The sequence below is a fragment of the Emericellopsis cladophorae genome (assembly GCF_022114955.1).
Source record: "Emericellopsis cladophorae strain MUM 19.33 chromosome Unknown NODE_5_length_938552_cov_118_678949, whole genome shotgun sequence".
Lineage (NCBI taxonomy): Eukaryota > Fungi > Ascomycota > Sordariomycetes > Hypocreales > Bionectriaceae > Emericellopsis > Emericellopsis cladophorae.
This window is the reverse complement of record NW_026250930.1, coordinates 223,002-243,132: the sequence shown is the minus strand read 5'-3', so window position 1 is coordinate 243,132 and position 20,131 is coordinate 223,002. Positions and strand designations below refer to the sequence as shown.

At 54.5% G+C, this 20,131-nt stretch overlaps 8 protein-coding genes across 8 annotated transcripts; 2 read left to right on the top strand and 6 right to left on the bottom strand.

Annotated features, from left to right (window-relative positions):
* Positions 1-2,045: 2,045 nt before the first annotated feature.
* On the top strand, positions 2,046-3,452 carry J7T54_004624 (Peptidyl-prolyl cis-trans isomerase-like 4; the record flags this gene model as incomplete). The annotated part of the gene is made up of 2 exons (XM_051503298.1): positions 2,046-2,125; positions 2,183-3,452. 2 exons carry the CDS (start codon positions 2,046-2,048, stop codon positions 3,450-3,452), a joined length of 1,350 nt encoding a protein of 449 aa, XP_051364934.1.
* An 863-nt stretch (positions 3,453-4,315) lies between these two features.
* Positions 4,316-4,801, bottom strand: J7T54_004623 (uncharacterized protein; the record flags this gene model as incomplete). Its single annotated transcript, XM_051503296.1, has 1 exon — positions 4,316-4,801. One exon carries the CDS (start codon positions 4,799-4,801, stop codon positions 4,316-4,318), a length of 486 nt encoding a protein of 161 aa, XP_051364933.1.
* A 2,770-nt stretch (positions 4,802-7,571) lies between these two features.
* On the bottom strand, positions 7,572-8,679 carry J7T54_004622 (FAM86A; the record flags this gene model as incomplete). The annotated part of the gene is made up of 2 exons (XM_051503295.1): positions 7,572-8,339; positions 8,398-8,679. The coding sequence occupies 2 exons, from the start codon at positions 8,677-8,679 to the stop codon at positions 7,572-7,574; spliced, it is 1,050 nt and encodes a 349-aa protein (XP_051364932.1).
* A 284-nt stretch (positions 8,680-8,963) lies between these two features.
* On the top strand, positions 8,964-9,631 carry J7T54_004621 (30S ribosomal protein S24e; the record flags this gene model as incomplete). The annotated part of the gene is made up of 3 exons (XM_051503294.1): positions 8,964-9,046; positions 9,242-9,489; positions 9,552-9,631. The coding sequence occupies 3 exons, from the start codon at positions 8,964-8,966 to the stop codon at positions 9,629-9,631; spliced, it is 411 nt and encodes a 136-aa protein (XP_051364931.1).
* A 596-nt stretch (positions 9,632-10,227) lies between these two features.
* J7T54_004620 (uncharacterized protein) lies at positions 10,228-10,575 on the bottom strand (the record flags this gene model as incomplete). Its single annotated transcript, XM_051503293.1, has 1 exon — positions 10,228-10,575. One exon carries the CDS (start codon positions 10,573-10,575, stop codon positions 10,228-10,230), a length of 348 nt encoding a protein of 115 aa, XP_051364930.1.
* An 801-nt stretch (positions 10,576-11,376) lies between these two features.
* J7T54_004619 (uncharacterized protein) lies at positions 11,377-15,744 on the bottom strand (the record flags this gene model as incomplete). The annotated part of the gene is made up of 1 exon (XM_051503292.1): positions 11,377-15,744. The coding sequence occupies one exon, from the start codon at positions 15,742-15,744 to the stop codon at positions 11,377-11,379; it is 4,368 nt and encodes a 1,455-aa protein (XP_051364929.1).
* Positions 15,745-16,350: 606 nt separating this feature from the next.
* On the bottom strand, positions 16,351-17,421 carry J7T54_004618 (GTP cyclohydrolase-like protein; the record flags this gene model as incomplete). The annotated part of the gene is made up of 1 exon (XM_051503291.1): positions 16,351-17,421. The coding sequence occupies one exon, from the start codon at positions 17,419-17,421 to the stop codon at positions 16,351-16,353; it is 1,071 nt and encodes a 356-aa protein (XP_051364928.1).
* Positions 17,422-18,085: 664 nt separating this feature from the next.
* On the bottom strand, positions 18,086-18,736 carry J7T54_004617 (uncharacterized protein; the record flags this gene model as incomplete). The annotated part of the gene is made up of 1 exon (XM_051503290.1): positions 18,086-18,736. One exon carries the CDS (start codon positions 18,734-18,736, stop codon positions 18,086-18,088), a length of 651 nt encoding a protein of 216 aa, XP_051364927.1.
* Positions 18,737-20,131: the final 1,395 nt, after the last annotated feature.

Sequence of the window (20,131 nt, the reverse complement as noted above, 5' to 3'; positions counted from 1 at the left end):
GCAAGGCTTTGTTAGTCAGTCTCCAAGCCACTTCGACAGAGACTTCCCCCGTGTTCGAAATCGGTTGGGCACGTCGTCCTAATCACAGTCTCGCAGGCACTGCCTTGCGCCATGGTGGTTGCACAGCACGAAATGCATCTGCTTCCCCGAGCCGCCGGTATGATGATTGGCTGAGGATTGTGCTATGGGCAAGCCAGTGGCTCTCGAGATGCATATCAAAGTCAACCAATTACGGCCGTTTGGGGGTCGGCAGTTCCATCTGTGGCCTTGACCTTCGCACCCGGAGTATTCCCAGTCCTCCTTAACGTGGCCCAGCGCAACTGTCCGCCCGCTGTCGTTGTAGCGAAGAGGTGGAACCATGTACAACAGACGTTTAGCCAGTGCGGTACAGCTGTGCCTATCAAATTGTTCAGACTTGGGGCAGATTCTTCAAGGTACAATACTCTGACGTGCCGTCGCACCGCACCGCGCCTCGTGGCCCACCCGTCGCCATGTGCCTGGCCGCCGGGGAAGCATGTTGCTGATGAGAGCGGAGATCCCATGGGGAGCACTGCGAGATCCAGATCCACGCTCAGTATACTCTTCGAGCATCTGCGCGTTCAGGGTTATGGCGCTGTCTCTTGAGTGAACGTGACTTTCGACTCGTGAAGAGGTAGAGACGTCATGTTTGGGCTACAGTCTACGCTTCTCGTGTGAAGCGCGATTCGGGTCCAAGATATGCCAATCATTTCCGAGCACTTCAAAGCCGGACCGGGTAGCTCATCGATAAGGATCAAGAGGCCATGGGATTGCCCCAGGTCTCATTGTGCACCAGACGGGCGTCAAATCTGTCAAGGAGCTTACTGCAGTGATACCTATCCGTTTCAACCCCAGCTAGAAGAAGAGGGCAGATCTTGAAACCGCCTGGCTGTGTTCATGTTGTACAACCGCCAGAGTATTGAAAGTCAACACATGTGGGGCCACACACCAGTACGCGCCCGCTTCAACAGCCACCGTGAGCTTGACAAAGAGGCTGTACATGAGACTAGCGTCCACGATTCATCGAGACTGCAGATGAACCGGTTCGACTATTGGACTTGGTCGAGCATGTATCTCTTTGCGCTTGAAAATCCCCTGCACCGTAAAGGGACACCATGTAGGGCATGTCGTCGGACAAACGCAAGGCACCTGCTGAGCTTCGGCTGTGAGGTATCATCAAGCGCGGTGAAGGGAACGAGCTACATTAGCCGAGGCTCCCGTGTATTTGCAAAGGTAATCTGTTTCGTATGGATACATGTAGACTTTGCGTGCCTCGGTGTTGCGTAACAGCCGTCAATGACGACCGTCAAGCCTGCAGCAGCGGCACTCGAGGTTCGGTAGACCACCACATTTCGCTCAAGCGAAGACACGGCCCGCCAGAGTATGCCGCGAAGTTGCGCCCGCGGGCGAGTCATGCTCTCCTGGATGACTGCCTGAGGATACATGCAGCTGCAGCCATAGGCGCAGTGCACTTTTAGCATGTCGCAAATGCCGTCCGTGTTGAGCTTCCACGAGTATCTTAGCACGACTCAGCTGAGGCGCACATGCCAGTCCGCTTGTGCTCCAACTGCGGTGCTAGCAGTCCGTGCCCCAGGCTTGCTTATACGGAACAGACTGTCGCGGTGGCTTGTCAGTGCTCTAACTCTGAGTTGTACAGACACATGTGCAAGACTCACTGGTTTCCGCCCATGATGGATCATGGCCTGTGAGTGTCCAGGATTGTGACGGCATTCTCGAAGCCAATCTTCAATCCAAACCCGGCGATTGCGGCGGGATAGACATGGTGAACATGAGTGCAAGTCGCCCGCGCCTGATAGTGCACGTGTGGTGACCGAGATCTGCTGATCGAATGGTATTCCCTGATCGTCGAGACAAGGTAAGGTACCTCATCGAATGCCAAGACGGAGTTGGGTTCCTGAGCTACCACGTGACCTTTGTGGTCCTGGAGCGGGATTCGGGTTCCTGATTTCGTCACCGCGAGACTCCAGCGCCAAAAGTTGCGCCATCTTGTCAACATCAACATCACCATGTCTGTGCTTCTCGAGACGAGTGCCGGCGACATTGTCATTGATCTGCTCGTAGATCACGCACCCAAACTCTGCGAGAAGTAACACTACCCCCCGCCCCCGGCTTTGTCGCGTGTGATGTGATACTAACAGGGTAGTTTTCTCAAACTCTGCAAAACCAAGTACTACAACTTTTCGCCCGTTCATTCGGTCCAGAAGAACTTCTCCTTCCAGACTGGCGATCCGCTCGGTCCTCTCTCGAAAGAATCTGATGGCGGCTCTTCAATATGGGGCAACCTGGGGAGCGCGAAACGCACCTTTCCCGCCTTCTTCCACCCAAAGCTGAAGCACATCGAACGAGGGACAGTCAGCATGGCTACGGTGCCTCTCGTATCTGACCCTGAGACGAGGCTGGCCGGTTCACAATTCATCATCACGCTAGGTGAGGAGACGGACTATCTGGATGGCAAGGCTGCCATTTTCGGCAAGGTAGTTGAGGGCTTCGATGCGCTGGAGAAGATCAACGAGGCTGTCATCGACGACAAGGGCTATCCATTGATCGACATTCGGATAAAACACACAATCATCCTGGATGACCCGTACCCTGATCCGGAAGGACTCCGAGCGCCGAGCGCCAGTCCACCGCCTACCGAAGAGCAACTCAAAACTGTACGAATCGCAGATGAAGCCGCGCTTCACGAGGACGACGGAGTCGACGAAGAAGAGCTGGAGAGGCGGCGCGGGGAGCGAGAGGCCAAGGCACAAGCCCTGACCTTGGAATTAATGGGTGACCTGCCATTCGCCGAGGTCAAGCCACCGGAAAACGTGCTTTTCGTGTGCAAGCTCAATCCGGTAACGGCAGATGAGGACCTGGAGCTGATTTTTGGCCGCTTCGGCAAGATCCTGAGTTGCGAAGTCATCCGCGACGCCAAGACTGGTGACAGTCTGCAATATGCATTCATTGAGTATGAGGAGAAGGAGTCTTGCGAAGCAGCATACTCGAAGATGGAGGGCGTGCTGATTGATGACCGGCGCATACACGTCGACTTTTCCCAGAGTGTCAGCAAACTCAGCGACTCCTGGCGCAGCGACGCAAACGACAAGCGCCGCAAGCATGCGCGTGGCGGTTGGGGTGGTGTCAGGGACCTGGAGAAAAGGCGCCAATACCGAGCGGAGGATGACCGCAGACAAGGGAAGGACTACGACATGGTACATGCTGAGGATGAGATTAGGGGCCGTCAGGAAAAGCCCAGCCGTGACAAGTCAGGCCGGGACCGCAATGGTGACGGGCGAGACTACCGGCGTCAGGAGCGGAGCCGCAGTCCACGGCCTAGCTATGGCAGCCGGGATCGCGACAGGCGTCGTGACGACAGGCGCAGGCACAGAAGTCGAGATCGCGATGATCGACGTGATAGATACAGGAGATGATGAAAGGCGGGAGCCAGAAAATTCCAATGATACCCCTTTGCATGGCCGACTTTGCTCAACTGAACTTTCCAAGTCTCCCAGGCTCTCGGATTCTAGGCATAAACGCCGCTGACACGAAACAAATGCAATCTAGTCTTAGCGCTCGAATAACTGTGGCTGATCATTGTGCTATCGCAACACATAAAGTTCGCCGCCACGATCGACCCTTGTCTTCCCCAGAATCAGTAGCAGGGCCCATTGCATTTCTTGGCAATGCTTGTCGCTGTGCCAAGACCGGCGATCCCCCCCGAGGACTCCCTCCAAGCAAGTCTGGGCGAGATCAGCGTTATACCACCAGCCGCAATTGTTTTGCTGCATTAGACGTGACATGCGGAATGTCACCATGAGGCGCTTAGGGTTTGCCTACGTACGCAACCTATCGGGGATGTTGGAGTTGTGGTCACAGTTCATGGAGGGTTGGAGGGTGAGAGCTGACCATTGGTCAATTGAAGTAGGTGTTTGCTTGCGCTGCGCAAGGCTAAAAGAGCAAGAGTGTATACGTAATTGACGTCGCAGCCATTAAATGGGAGGTGCGCGCTTTTGAATGTCATCAAGATAACATCATGGCCATTGGCCAAAGAAATAGTATTAAGCAACCCAATAGCTTGGCTGATGAGTATGGCTGGAGAAAAGGAAAAGTATTGCCGAAGCCATCGCTTGTGTGAGACATCGCTTGTGTGATGAACGCCCATGACTCAGCTTCACTGGCTGGCCGAAACCCCAGGGAAAAAATACTCCTAGCGCAATGAAATGTACCAAGATGGTTTGTAAAGTAAAAAAACCAGTCAAATGTGACACAGTTGAAGGTGAAAAAGGTACCAAGGTCACTCCGAGGTGCGCCTCCGCCGTCCAGAGCGTAACTCTTTCTCTGTTTCCATGAGTCTTGATTGGACCCAAAGACGCATGGACTGGTTGTTGCGGACGGATTCGCAGTTGAGCAGCTCGGTCAAGGCCCGCTTGATGCCCTCGTCGACGTCAAACAGACGTCGCTCTTCGACAGAGATCTCCTCCATGGTCTCCTCGTCTGGGATGGTATCTAGTGTTTCCAAGTTATCGTCCCAGCCGCTACACCGAGCGTGCGCTTTTGAGTGATGTCGGCGCTCGCCAGATCGGGAGTGCCGACGTGACGACGATGGCCAACTTGCAGAGCGTGTCGGTGACGTTGCTGGCGAGGTGGTGTATGAAGAGTTGCTGAATGTGGTGGAGAGCGAACCAGAGCGGATCATATCAATATGGTCACTGAGCTCGTCGCGGATGCCTTTCAAGTCCATGTATTCTTGCATGGCTTGTGTGTAGTTGTGACCAACCATTGTGGTGGTAACAGGATGGTTTGCGTTTGGTAAGTCCCAGCAAGTATGTACCGGTGCTAATGTAGGCGCGCGTAATAATAACGAGACCATTGGACTGGGTGAGATGTGAGGTTCGACAGGCGATGGAGCCGTAAGAGGGCTAGTAACGCAGTCGGCGCTTGGATTGTTCTTCCGGCGCGTATCGCGGACAGCAACGGGATGTTTGTCTGCGTATTTGGTTATGCCAGCGTGACAATGGCAAGGTTGGAGGGTTCAGCCAGTTAGTTGATTGTCGACCTGTATGGCTCACACTCGTAGGTGTGAAGTACGTGTTGGTTCGGATCGATGTCGAGAGGCCCAAGTCACTGATGCAGCAGATGGGCGGATCAGACGTTGATAACCGAGTCCTCCACAATCCCGAGGCCGACGATGCCCAAAACAATCCAGGTTCCACCCGATTGTGGTGTTGTGTGCTCCACAGAACGGCTGTTCGCAGGTGGAGTTACTCCTGATCAGTTGCAGCTCGTTGCAGCTCAGAGCGAACCTGCAAGAAGTGCCAGTTTGCGTGCTTGTTTTAGGTCCCACGAAGCGATGAAGGATCCCACCTTATAAAGGAACGTGAGGTTACCTTTAGGTAAAGGTAAGGTAAGCGGCAGATGCCGTGGAGACCGGTTGAGCGTATGGGCAGTTGCTAAAGAAGTCGATTGAGTTTGACCTTTTTCGCCTCCGGTAGCCTGGAACTTTGGATAAGGGCCAAATCCAGTCGCTGCACACCCCCTCCGGACACAACGGTTGGACGGTCAGTGGCAGAATGCTGCTGCACAGCGAGTGAGGGGACTGGATGCGCGGGCGTATCTGGCTGGGCCGGAGTCTCGATTCAAGTGGGCGGGCGGGCAGACGCTGCAATTCGACGGTGCCCGGTGGTATTCGATTCTCGACTGGGGAACCCTACCCCAAGGTGCTGCGTTGCGTGGCCGCCACGGAAGCCACAATTGGAGGAGATGCGTTGTCTTGGCCTGAGCTGGTCGCTGCAGGACTTTGGTTCAGTTTGTTGCTATCGGTATGCGCCGGCAGTTCGTACCTAAGGTGGTAGACTTTGGTTGACCGGTTCTTGGACGGATGGAGCTCAGTGTATGCGTGTTGTATGCAGCACTGTCCAGGTGACAGATTTGTTCATGCAGATGGGAAAGATATGATCCTCAGCTGGCAGTCGAGATGCAGCGAGGCAGGCAATGTCGCTCTTTTGAAGAAACTTGCTTGGGTAGATAAGGCGTGAGCTCCAACAGCAGCTCAACCCGTACGCAATCAAGGCATTTAATGATGGGACAAGGGTACGCCATTTCGGGGCCAGGACCCCTGACAACATGGCTTGACGGGTGCAAATCAGAGCCTCCAGAGGAATCCAACCATCAGGGGTCCGTCAGGCGGCGCCAGACTATCACCCGCGCACGGTTGATGGCGAAATTCGTGGCCCATTTCCTTGATCACTCTCATCGATCGATTAAGGAAGGAACCAGAACTTCACAACCAGTTTCCCCTTTCCGCCCGTCTCCTCAAAGGGGAAAGGGGGTCAGTAGGAGCTTTTTGTGCAACAACTGGCGTCATCCCATTAGTCAATCATTGTGGCTTGTCATTCCCACTTCCACTGCACACGTTGATCACAGAACGCCTCTTTTCCGCACCACCATCGTGGCTGATTGTTGACGCGTGGTCTCAAGCGGTCAGCCCAGCCCGAAACAACGCGACCGAAAATCATTGTCACACTGCATGTCGATCGTTCACGTTGAGCAAGATAATAACCACTTGATCGTAGATTGTGGCCTTTTACGTGACAAGAAGCCGTCGGTAATTCGTTAAGCGAGACGGACGTGTAGTTCCAATATCACTAAACTGCGTATCTCACAGCCCCATCCACAAAGGGAAGACTTCGAGACTGCATTCGTCCTGTCCGGCTCAGGCTCGCACTCAACGTCAGCATCATTGCATGAAAAAAGTATGGATGAGGATAAAAATTACGGAACTTACATCATCGTCGCAAAATCAGGGTCCATCGACCTCCCTCATCTGCGTTTTGACTAGCAAGCTTCCAATGACCAAATCCAGTCGCGTGGAATAGAATCAAACCCACCACCACTTGCGGACGTGGTCCTCCGGTTCAGACATGATGATGATGATCGCATCGCCGACAATCAAGGTCGACGCCCCCTTCGCTGCCGATCATTACTCGGTACGTCCTTACTCGTCAGCCACACTTTAGAAAGCAGTCTTCCCATTTCTCCAGGATCGTGCGGCGTTGCGGCGAGATGGTCCGCGGTGAGCAACTTCATCAACAACCCAGCACGTTGTTCGATCCACGTGCCAAATTGAAGGCGCACCTTTCATGCCATGAAGGCGCATAATCATCGCCTGCCACGTTGCAGAAGATCTCGTGATATTATTGTGGTCTTGTGTAACGATCAGTTGGATCACCCGGCAGCCATCGGTGGTGCAGCCAGTCGCGGGTACACAATTAGCTACCCTATGTCACGATGTCGTTCGTTGCCTTTCTGTGTTCATCAAGCAGACTTTAGCTGTAGGAACGATGTGATTGTTTTCCTCTCGGTATAGCCGATTTATTTATGCGTCTATAATGCTCAGGTATCCTCGTGCATGATATGATGCCTGGTATTATGATGTGATTTCGCACTCAACGCAATCATCCAAGCCGGCACTGCATTGTGGCCTGGCCACTTGACAACAGTAATTACGCATGAGCGACGCATAGCACGAATTAATTAACAGCCCATCATGTCTATTTTGATATCTTGCATATTCTAATGGCCACCTGGTCATTGTAGAACGGCCCCTTCTGCTGACCGCGAGCGGGTACTTCAACTTCCAGATCGTCCACCGCCAGACCATTACTCTGGCAGACCGAAAGGAAGGCGCCGAATGTATCGGCATTGCGTTCAGTCGCTGCAACATACACTTCAGCGTGGGGATGCATTTGCAACAGATCGTCCACGGTCCCCACCAGAGCTGGAATGACACTCCGGTCATAGGTCACGTCAGCACCGAGCACGACGTCGACAGACCGACCACCATTCCAAGCCGCCTCCTCCGTGCCCAAGAGTGCGTGGCCCCATTTGAGATCCATCGCTGTGACAGCATCGGCACCTTCCAGGCCGTTCAGGAAGAGATTCTCCGGAAGATTGTTGATGACATCGTCTGAGCCATCCGACGCGACTACATGCGTGGCCTGAAGAAAACTTGCGCAGACAATCGACAGATAGCCTGTGCCGGCACCGAGTTCCAGTACACGCTTTCCCATGACGATCTCAGGGCGCTGGGAGAGGAAGTGACTCATGTGTAGGGCCGCCTCCCATGTCCGCAGACCTGTTGTTCCCGCTGCCGAGATGAGAGACCGGTTTTCTAGCAGTGTGACACGAGGGCAAGGCTGCCTCGCCAGTGCCGACAAATGATACGTGACATAGCACTTCTGCTGCACAGCTTCTGCTTCTGCTGGAAGGGGGGATGCTAGGAGCACGGACAAGGCACTCATGAGATTCTCAGATACTTCCTACCTTCAGGTCAGACAGACCGGAGCCACCCGACGGAAACAAGGCCGCGCTGCTCACATGTTGGTCCCAGTCCTCAATGCTGTCCTCAATCTTGGATACAATTGACTTGAGTGTCTTGACCTGGTACCTGATCGGAGGTCCACAACGCAGGGCCTCATCTGCAAAGAGGTTGTCATAGATGGCCTCCTGGACTGTAGATTGTCGCAGATGAATCCGTTCCGGAAAGTCAAGGGTTTTCTCCAACTGCAGATATTGACGGCAGAATCGATCAACTTGATCAGACGCGTCGTTATCCATGATGCATGAGTTGACGCTGGTGATTGCTTCACGGTGCATCATGGTTGCGGGATGCCGAGGATCTGCCGGGCACGAAGGTCCTGTTGTCATCAGTCACGTGAGTAATTTCTAAAAGCCAGCCGCTGCCCCACATCCACCACTCGCACACGCGCAATTTCTTAGGGTTGGACCCAATTAAGTAAGCGACACGGGGCATGCTCGGAATTTTCGCCCTTGCGCATCCAAGCCCCCATCACGCAAATCGACTCACGCCCATCACCACCACCCAACGGTCTCTCGACGAACTTCGACAAATTCCCCCCATCGAGACCTCGACAACCGACACCATGGCGGACAACGACTCCCCCGTTACCCTGCGCACGCGCAAGTTCATCCGCAACCCTCTCCTGGGTCGCAAGCAGATGGTTGTGTGAGTAGCCCGTGACCTCCCCACACCGCTTGCCTCGACCGACGACGACGACGACGACGACACGAGGGACAATTGCATGCTGCTGGTGTATTTTGGAGGATACCGTGCATACGATTGCTTGTCGTCGACTCTCGAGGCAGCGGATGGGAAATGAGATGCGACGGATGGTACAGGGACACGGCTGACGACAGACAGTGACATCCTGCACCCCAACCGCGCCAACATCTCCAAGGAAGAGCTCCGCGAGAAGCTCGGTGGTCTTTACAAGGCCCAGAAGGACCAGATCTCCGTTTTCGGTCTCCGCACCCAGTTCGGTGGTGGCAAGACCACTGGCTTCGCCCTCGTCTACGATTCGCCTGAGGCCATGAAGAAGTTCGAGCCCCAGTACCGTCTCGTCCGGGTTGGTCTCGCGACCAAGGCCGAGCGTGCCTCCCGACAGCAGCGTGCGTACAATCTTGATGATGACGGATGGCGTGGTCACGGTCCAGTACTGACAGTATCGCAGGCAAGCAGAGGAAGAACAGGCAGAAGACCCTCCGCGGTACCGCGAAGGTCAAGGGTGCCAAGGCGAAGAAGGACAAATAAACGCATCGCCCCCTCTATATCCGGGGTCGGATCTGAAACGGGGAGGAACAAGCATTGGGGCTTTCCTCAGGTGGTGCGGATATGGCTGGCGTTTGTACCGGTCAGCTGCTGGCGTGGCCTCTCGTCACTGGGGACGTGTCGGTCGTGCTGGCGAAAAATATGACTCTTGTTGTCTGTTGAGCCCGCCTGCAATTTTCTTCCGTATCGGGCGGGACTCTGGATTCGGCGCCGCGGGAGGAAAGACGGATGGTCTCTACGACCCCTTCTACACTAGCATGAATCAATGGTGTTTCGGGTTTCAGACCAGGACGACGTCACGATTTGCGAACGGCTGAATGTATCATGGTGAATTTCAATTGTATCACGTTGCTGCTGAATGGATGCAACGCCCGCTACCGCGCCTCGCTGGACGTGATTGATGTGAGCCACACATTTGGACCACCTGCCTCCGATATCTGAGCCGCGTAATACCCCGTTTATCATTGCGCCCTTTGCGCCTGGTATGAAATGCTCATAGCTTTCTCCCATACATCCTAGGTGATGTGCGTGCCACGTTTGTGGGTTTGCGCCTTGTATATCGTGTACGCATCTTGTCATCAAAGCAGGCCAAGCACGAATATTAGAGCTGCGCCGCTCACGGTGGCCATGACCACACTCATGCTGAGCTCCCTTCTCGCCTCGGCCTTCAATATGGGCGTGTACCACCCGCACTTTTCATCCCCATCTCGCCTGGTCCGGCATTTGTAGAAAGTCGTTTGATAGAAGCCCTTGCTGCGCAACACCTCGTCCTGATTCGGCGCTGGTGTCGCAATGGGCGTGTAAGCAGGGGGTTTGACACTTTCCGGGTTGTTGAGCTGTTGCTGGACGTGGGTGGTTTGTTGAGGCGCAGACTGCATTGCCTCGGCGCTGAGAACGAATAGTGATAGTATGGTGGTGATTTTCATCGTGAAGAGGCGTCGTCGAGCGCGTGCTCTCTGAATCCTCTCAATCGTTGCAGACGCTCGAAATCGCAAGATGCAAGGGATGACAGCATCTTATAGCTTGGGAAGATCACATTGCAGTTCAGTATTTGGAGTTTTCGAACAAGGCCATTGTATGCTCCTCAGGTAAGGTTTGTGTAGAGGGCTAAAGCTAAAGAAAAAAGAACGAAGCCTTTTGCTTGCCCTGCCCACCTACGAACACATGTACCTTGTAAGCGGGCTGTGAGTCTGACAGTAATCTCGTGACGCGGTCCATTCAACCCTTTCAGCTCACTCACTCACTCCCTGGTTTTCAGGACACATAGAATCCCTCTTTGTGCGCCGGCCCCCATCGTTGTGTCTCTTGGTGCTATCCCATCGGTCTTGGCGGCTTGCAAAGCACGCGCGCAAGTCACAATCCCCCCCCGCAATTCACCGCTCTCTCTCACGCGGGGCCTGTCCTAGAAGAGCAAGTCGACCAGGGCCACGGTCATTTTGGGTCAACGCCGAGATGTGGCGCATGTGCTCAAATTAAGCAGCTTGGTGATTCGCGCATAACGAGACTCTCAAGGTGGTTTGATTTGTGGTAGCAATTGTGTTTATTGATTGGCATGCCAGGTGATGATCGCTCGAGACAGCCGTCAGGCAACCGCGACAACGACCATCCCATACATCCTGAACTTTTGTTCCTGATCAAGATCGCGGGCGCAATGAGCCCGTTTGCTGTTACATAAATAAATACCACAAAGCCAGGTTCAATCATGGGTATCACACGTCCTTCATTGTTTAGAATTTCTTGCTCATCCTTCTGCGCCCTTGTCCTGCAGGCGCCGCGCTTGATGGCCAGGGTAATGATCTGTTCTTTGCTCGTCTGCCACCGGCCGGTGAAGAGGAAGCAGCAGAGGAATCCCTGTTTGGCCTTCGGGACTCTCTCTCCATCTTATTCTTCTGAACCCAGCCGGAGCCACGGGGCAGTGACGAACCCTCCTCATCCTCTTCATCCTGATACGTTTTGTCTATGCGGTCATCGGGGTAATGCTCGACCGGTCGTGGCAAGACTGGACTAGAGATGAGCTCAATGACCTGACTGCCTTCCGAAACCCGAAATGGAGACGAGCGACGGCGGCCCGTAACCTTCTCCTGCTTGCTGTTCGCGATGCCGCGGTCGGCGGACACATCCACCGCCGGTAATGGCTGTATCGCATTGGGGATGAGACTTCTGATTGAAGTGTTCCGATCGGGCGACAGCTCCGATTCGTCTCCTTCGTCCAAGCGTTTCATTGCCTCCTCATAGCCGGACTTGGAGCCTTTTCTCTTGGAGAGGGCAGACATCTGCAATGATTTGAGTGGGCTCTGTGAGCTCTTGGCACTCTTTGCCGTGTGCCATAAATCGTTCAGCGAAGAGAGTGGCGAGCTGCTTCCATGGGGTCGCATGTTGGCCTCTTCACTATCAAATGCGCCTGCCCCGTCGTCCGGTGAGCCGATATCGTGATGAATCACTGTATCATCACCATCGCCAGCATCGTTCATAATTTCATCCTCTGGGTTGGGCTGTCGTCCGCTACGGAGGCTGCCGGCCGATGATGGGAAGGGTGGGAGCTGCGGGTATTCCACCAGGGGGCTTTGGCGCTCGTCTGGCTCTTGACCTGGGCTAGCTAGGGTGACGTCGACTGACGGATTGGAATTCTCTGCCAGCACCGACACTTCAGATCCGGGACAGAGGGCCTGCTCTTGCTGTGGTTGGAGACGTTCACCTCCGGGCATCTGTGCCGACTTACTGGCCATGGGAGGCGGCTGAGAATCCTCCACTATAGCTCGAGGGCCCCGAGGCCTCTGTCTCCGTGCTCCGTCACTGCCTGATTGAGCCTGGGAATCGTCAGTCCTGCTACTGACAGCCGTGTTATCCAAGGCACTGGTGTCCAGGGGTTCGAACCGAGGAAAAGTCTGACCAGACGGGATAGATGAAACGGTAGGAATGTCCTCTTCCCCATTGGCAGGGTCTTTGTGGACGCTATCGGAAATTTGGGCCGGTTCTGCCTCGGTAGTTGGCTCTACCGTTGCATGTTGGTCGTCGGCTTCCGGGCCAAGGCTGTTGGCTGCGGTCCTTGACGATGGGGCGCTCTGCACAACGCGTGGCTCGACCATGTCTGACCAGTTCACCCATCTGTGACCCTCGTGCTCTAGATTATCTTCCATGTCGTCATCAGAGTTGTCTGGGGCTTCGAATTTATCGTAAATCCTTTTGCCGGTGGTCTGGTCGTACTCGCGGTCATCCTCGGGGCGATCACGCTTCGCCAAGATGACGTGGATGGTGCTATCCTCTACAGAGATGACCAACGCAGTAACCAGAGCCATCGTGGGTTGCCAAGATGTAGCCTTGGACATTTGTAGTTCCTTCCAACATATCACCATACCCGACGTGACCATGTCCAAGGTCAATGCCGCAAGTGTGGTAACATCAGGCGGGAGCGACGGCAAATCGTCGTAGTCTGTGAATTGGCTTTCACCAGCGGGTGTCTTCTTTGGCGCATCGTCATAGTCGAGCACAACATTGTCTTCGACCATCATTTCGTCGTTGGCATGGCCATTCTGTTTCGACTTCTTCTTTGACTTTTTTGACTTCTTGGGCGTATGAGATTCCTCGTAGCCTTTGTAGTTGTAAGATTCGTCGTCGTAGCCATCTTCATACGCGTCGTCTTGGTAGTACTCCTGGGACTGGCGTTTTCGCTTGCGCATCGCCCCGTACTGCTGCTGAGGATCCCATCGTTGTACGAATGGGAACGGCGGCTCACTTAGCTGCATGCCTTCATGGCAGCATTCGACGGCACGGTAGGTAATTTTGGCGCGCCAATCCTCATTGCCATCTTCCTCTCCGTCGTCATCGACAGCAGGAGTTCCATACTGTTGCTGCGTCGTCTCTTCCTGTCGATGGTTTTTAAGTGGTCGAACATCCTTCATCAGCTTTTCCTTGATCTTCTCTTCGTCTGCTTTGTTCTTTGGATTCTTGAGTCCCAGGGCTCCGAAAAGTAAGCGTCGACCAGCGTCCTTGTCCATCTTTACACGACGCCGGTTGGAATCGGCCGATGCCGTTGTCTCCGAAACTGCTGCTTGGTTGATAACACCAACGGAATCCTCAGCGTCTGCATCTGCATCTACTTCCATGTCTACCGAGCATGGCTCAGTTGGCATGTCCTGAGAGATATCGGCCAATTCCATGGGGTCCTGACGTCCGTGGGGTTCATCGACCTCTGTCATAGTCGCCTGGTCCGGCCGCACACTCTGATCCATGGCATTGGTGTCTTCTTGTTGCGACACAGCGCTCAGCAAGGCCTTCTTACGAGCAACAAGCTCATCAACCTCCGAAATTGGCGCTGGGGCTCGACCGGCCTTTGCATGCTGCTTTGCCAACTTGCGTCGCGCATTGCGCTTCTGCGTTTTAGTCATCCCCTGGCCCCGTGGAACCGTCGCCTGCGTGGGCTGCCCTGTCTCTGTCTGTGCAACATCCGGAGGCACAGTTGTCGCCTTGGCAGAGGGCTTCCTAGTCGAGAGCTCGTCGGGCGAAGAGTCAGAATCGGAGCTTGCCTCATCGGAGTCTTCACTATCATCGCTGGAGCTGTACTCGTCATCCGAATCCGAACTCTCGCTGCTGGAGACAACCTCAATCCTTGGTTTCTTCTGGCGTTCGGGTACTGCCGAAATGGGATCGCGTCCGACGTCTTTGCTCATAAAACTAGAAGAAGTATTGGATTTGACTTTCTTCTTCATGGAGCTCGACTGACTGTCCGATCCAGCCTCAGAGTCTGAACTGCTGCCGCTGGCTGAGCTCTCTTCTGCAGGCAGTCCGCCATCCGTGGACGTACTTGCTCTAGGCGACGTGACTGCATTCGATTCATCCGAGTCGCTATCAGAGCTTTCGTCGTCGCTAAAGTCGTTCTCCTCTTCGTCATAACCTCGCAGACTCGCCTCGTCGCTCGAGCTACTGTCGCTGTCGCTGCTGCTGGACGTCTCGGCTGATCTCGAAGAGGCGTTTACCGCATCACCATCATCGATACCGTTGGGCTGGGGGCTGCCCGAGCCTAGCGGTTCGTCGGCCTCAACAACTTGTATCAGTGGGCGTGACTGGACTTTGGGAGTTTCCGGCAGTAGCGATGGCCCGGGGGACGACTTGGTGTTGGCAAATCGCTCGGCCAGAAAGCTTTGAAGGACCTTGTCAAAGGACATGGTTGGATCATTCTCGGCGGCGAGATCTCGATAAGTGTTGTGTATGTCGGTTTGATGGGTTTGCAGCGCATCTCGGATAGCAGACGCTGGCGTCGAGGGGAACGCCATTTGCAAAGCATTGACAGCGGCAGGAGTGATCTCCTGCAACAGTGGTTGGCTGCTCGGAGCCTCTGGTGCGTGTGGACTGAGTCGAGGCAGTTCGGGCTGCGGGTTCTGCTTGTCCTCGCTGTCAAAGAAATGATCCCCAACGATATCGTTATCTGCCTGGAGCAGGCGGATCTCCTCCTCAAGATCATCATCTTCGTCCATGTTATAGTCGTCAGCGTCGACCTCGGCGTCGTTTTCGGTGGCATAGTCTTGATCGGGCTCGTCGTCTTCCTCCACGTCAGCATTGTGTGCATTGGAGCGGAAATGGTCGCGCTTTTCGGATGCTCTCGGCGTGTCTTCAAGAAGCATGTGCTCTAGGACCTCATCTTCTACTGAGCTGTCATCCTCCTCCTCCGCGTCGTACACGATGCGCGCTCTTTTTCGTGGTGGTAGTTCGAGCTGCGGTCGGCCAGGCGGAGCTCTTCGACGACCAAAGGGGATACCATCTACTAAATGGATGCCGTCGCTCGAGATTTGATGTCGCCCGCTAGCGCGGCGCTGTTTTATGTCCTCAGTGGAGAGCGAACGGATGAGGACTTGGTCGTCCTGCTTGAAGACCTTGCGCAAAGGTTGGAAGTGCAAACACTCGAAACTGTTGCCCGAGCCATCTGAGAGTTCCACAGCATAGTCCTCGAGTCCCCACTGACCGCTTTCTAGAACCACGACATCGTTGATTTGTGCGAGTAACGCGGCGATCGTCAGGTCGTCGGATGCAGTGCACGGCCAAACAAGCTTGACCTCGGGCACGCCATGTCGCCGGATTGCGAGTCGTAGACGGATGTCCATAGTATTGTGATTGTGGCTACCGCATCGCTAGTCGCCCATCGATGGGTGATGAACTTGACACTTCGAAGTCAAAGCAATGGTGGAATGAAGCGAGAAATCCGGCCGAGGTGTGAATGATGGTGACGATTTTCTCAACGGAACCGCGTTTCAAACGCGCGACGATAGTGGGACCACTGCTGAACATGGGTTTGCTCCTGTAACCACACCCAGTGTCGATGGGCCAACACAGCAGGTAAATAGGACGTGATTACCTTATCTAAAATGATGCTGAGACTGAGATTTAAACTTGCTCTGCATACTACAGTTCATTTTGGGTTTGTGGCAGGGCAAAAACAAGCTGTCCTTTCTGACTCAAACGCACGAGCAAACCAGGCCAGCCTACAAGGTACTCTTGCAACACTTTAAAGTCTGAAATGTTCTGCTGTCGCGAACGTATTCACGAGATTTATTGTTGTGTAGGCCATGGTGAACGCATCTATGTGTGGGAAAATGGCAGAATATCCTCAAGTCCGACCACTCCGACTCAGATGAGCTTCTAAGATCCGAATGAACTACTATATCCCACCTTGACTTAGCATATGCCCCATCTTCTCGATCTGTTCGCTGTTAGTAGACGATCTTCATGACTGGGTCGACCAGACTCACCTTGGCCTTCATGTAACCCTCAATCTCCTGGCTCCTAATGCCCCCGCGCCCTTTCCATGAAAGTGGCACCATTGGCACTCGCTCTTTGACAACCACTTCCCTGTTGGGACCCTCAACCGCACGGATCTTCTCGGGATTGTTGGTCAAGAGGCGTATCTCATCCAAACCCAAGTCCTGAAGAATCGCCGTGGCCAATCCGTAGCTTCGGGCATCGGCTGGGTGGCGCAGTAATAGATTCGCCTCGACTGTATCTGAGCCCAAGTCTTGTAGGTTGTATGCCTTGAGCTTCTCGCCGAGACCGATTCCACGGCCCTCCTGTCGTAGATAGACAATGACACCGCCAGCTGAATTGCCCGGTAGGCTCATGAGCCGGGCGGCCTCGTCTAGCTGTTCCCCACAATCGCACCTCGCGGACCAAGCTGTCTCGCCAGTATAACATTCCGAATGTATGCGCACCAGCGGGGTATCTTTTGATGCTGGCTGACCTTCCTTTTGCGGATCCTCAGAACTTGTCGTTCGTCCTGGATATAGCTTGCCCGTATACGCTCCGCGCATCATCCGATCCCATTCTGTCTCGTTCGGCCTCGGCGCATCCAGAGTCTTGCTGCGGATAGCATCACCAAAGACGATCGCCAGATGTTCCTTGCTGTCCACGCTGTTCTTGTATACGTGGAGGAAGAACTCGCCGTTGTTGACAGTCGGAATTCGAGCGCGGACTTCGCATTCGACCGTTGGCAGCGACTCGACCAATTTGGGCTTTTTTGAGCCGCATCCCCCCGAGGGCGTACTGCTGTCTACAGGAACGCCTCGCGGACCGAGTGCGCTCGGTGTCTGTGTCCCAGGCGTCGCTGGCGGGGTGAAGGCAGGTGAAAGCAGGGACGGCGGGGGAAGTTGTCCCTCTTGGCTGAGTTGGCCGGCGCGTGTCGCAGGCGCATCGATCGAAAAGTCGTCCACATGCTGACGCACATCGCCGCCGGCTGCTGCGGCTTTTGGCGAGTAGAAAGGTGGCAGCTTCTCGTCGCCAGCGGACATGGTCGCGAATTGGCCACTCAACGTCGCCAACCAGAGGAATGACAATGCGAGTGAATGCTAGGGAGGATGGGAGAAGAAAGGCCGAAGGGGTGTTCTAAGAATTTGAAGTGACAATGATGCTCAGCAACATTGGAGCAAACCTAAAGATACCGAGGAACCTAGTCGACGGCAATCGAATTAGTCATTGTTCAATCATCCGCGCTGCGCGCTTGGTCATTCAGTGGGTTGCGAAGCCGCTGAAGCGGGGGATTCGGGGGGTTATCGAGCATAGCCGATCTCGGGCACCTTCAACCTTCATGTGGTGCGCTTTCCGCCGCCGGAATTCAGGGTCGGCAAGAACGCTAGAGTACTCGAGGGGAAGTGGGGATTTGACCACGTGCAGGCAAGCCGCACCGCTGCAGCCCGCCTTCCCTCCCGTACAGCTCAGTCAGGGGCACATCATTACCGCCATCAAACATGGCTTCGCCTCACCAACTTGTGTGCCCTGTTCGCACGGCTGGCTGCATACGTTTCTCGCGACTGTATCGGACCGCTTTTCATACCGACGCCGGAGATATTGCACAATGCATTTTCAGAGGGGGAAATGTACATGTATCGAGACGCGCGGTGACGCCGAGTTCTCATCAATTCATGAATTGTAGTCCAAGTCTAATTCTATATTCTATCAAGCGGTAACCTTCGCGCCGGTGCCGTAGGCAATGTCGACAACCTTGAGGCCCGAGTCGGAGTTGATGCCCAGCACCGAGCTGCCGCAGTTGGGCTGGTTGCTCACAGCGAGGTCGAGCTTGCACTCGACATCGTCGCCGTACTTGCACTGGGAATCTTGGATGTTGATGAGCTTGTGGTTCTTGCCAACCCAAGTATTAGCGCCGCAGGAGGTGACAAAGTTGATGCTGTTGGCGGCGGAAAAATCCAGCTTTCCATCGTCCATGAGATCGGCGCACTCCTCGTTGTCGACGAACTCGTATTCCATCTCGACGCCGCCGCCCATCTGAGGGTCTTCGGTTGCAGATTTGCCAGAGACGAGGTAGTTCCAGGCGTCGTATGAGATGTCATGAGCACCGCCGGACTGATCGATCTTGAGCAAGTGGCGCGAACGGCCGTCCTTGGTGACCTTGACGCAGATCTTGTCACAGTCTGGCGAGCTGGGCCAGTATGCGACGTTGTTGGTGTCGATCTTGCAGCCCAGGACACCAATGGAGGATGAGTACTTGTCGTGAGGGGTGATGCTCGCAGACTGGCTGCGGCGGGCAGGGATGGCGCCAACCGTGGCAGCAGCCGAGGCGGCGATGAGCGTGGTGAAGAAGTTGAACATTCTGGCGGTTGTGAAAGAAAGATTGGTGTGTTCTTGTTGTGGTGCTTCTGAGTTGCTCTGTATGGCACTAGAGAGAGGGTATGTGTGCAGTTGTTTCTGTGACAAGAAAGATCACTTATAAAATATCTCAGGAACCAGCCGAGGGAGAGGCAAGAATTGGCAAGAGATTGCAAAGAAGGGATATGCTGTTGATGCAAGAGAAGAAAGAAACGACTCCTTTCTACCATCAGGACGACCGACCTTTTATACACATGGAAGACCCAATTCCCCAGCTCGGCAACCCGCAAACTCTTCAAACATCCCCCTGCGCCGGTCCTCACTTGGGCAAACCTCTATGGGTCCTGCGCTTTCTCCATTTGTCTTAGGAATCAACACCAGGTACATAGACAATGTCGTCGTGGAGAGGGTCGACACGTTTACCAATGCCACGAGCCGCTGTGTGGGTCCCAGAGAAAAGTGTTCACGCACACAGCCAACGGTCGAAGCACGGAGATCAAGGAGAGAAGTCTTCCTTTTCCGAGAAAATGGCGCATTATGGACAAGAAGAGTTTAGATCCAGGCACCATCACTAGCACCTGTTGGAGGTGGTGTGCCCGGGCCCTTCGTCGGTATACTCCCGAATAAGGTCGCATGGATCGATCGCCAGGTACCGTGCTCTGGCACGTGCGGGCTTCTTGTCTATGCGTGCCTGATGGAGGGGCAGCGAAGGAAAGGCTGACGATCCCGTCGCGTGGCTGCGCGGGAGGCTCACGCCAAGGGGATTACTGCGGGTGGAAAGCCTGGTGATATATGCACGAAGCCGTGCTTCTTAGACCGATACTCTTCCATGGGCGGTCTCACCCACCTACTTTCTGATGTGGACATGGCTTCAACAGTGTACTGTTCTTCGCCGTGTCTCCTCCAGTTGGACGACTCGATGGTGAAGGGGGCACCGCGCGATCCTGTGCCATCCGACTCAAGGGACTGAGTGACAAAGGACAGGCAACGATTCAGGACAAGCGATTGTACGGCTGCACTCACGGTGGAGGGCATTAGACTTTCTACTTGAGCGCACCAGTAGACGCCACCCAGGGGCACATTGCCTTTTCGGTTCTCCTCTGGAATGCTGGCGTCTGGCTTTTCCCCGTTACTTGCCCAAATGCGACTAGACCAGCCCGACTAACATTCCAGCCGGAACCGTGGATGCTACCTGTTGCCGAAGCATTTTAGCGGTTGTAATGACCCGGTTGGCGTGCAAAATTGGTACTTTTCAGAGCCTGACTCCAAATATATTGTACGGCTATTGCGCAACCTAGCCACCTTGCTCGCGAGTACCATCAATGAATCCGCGCTGTCGGAACATGATTCCAGAATTGGAGCCGTCGACCTCAACCATCGGGGGCATGCAAGAAGTAC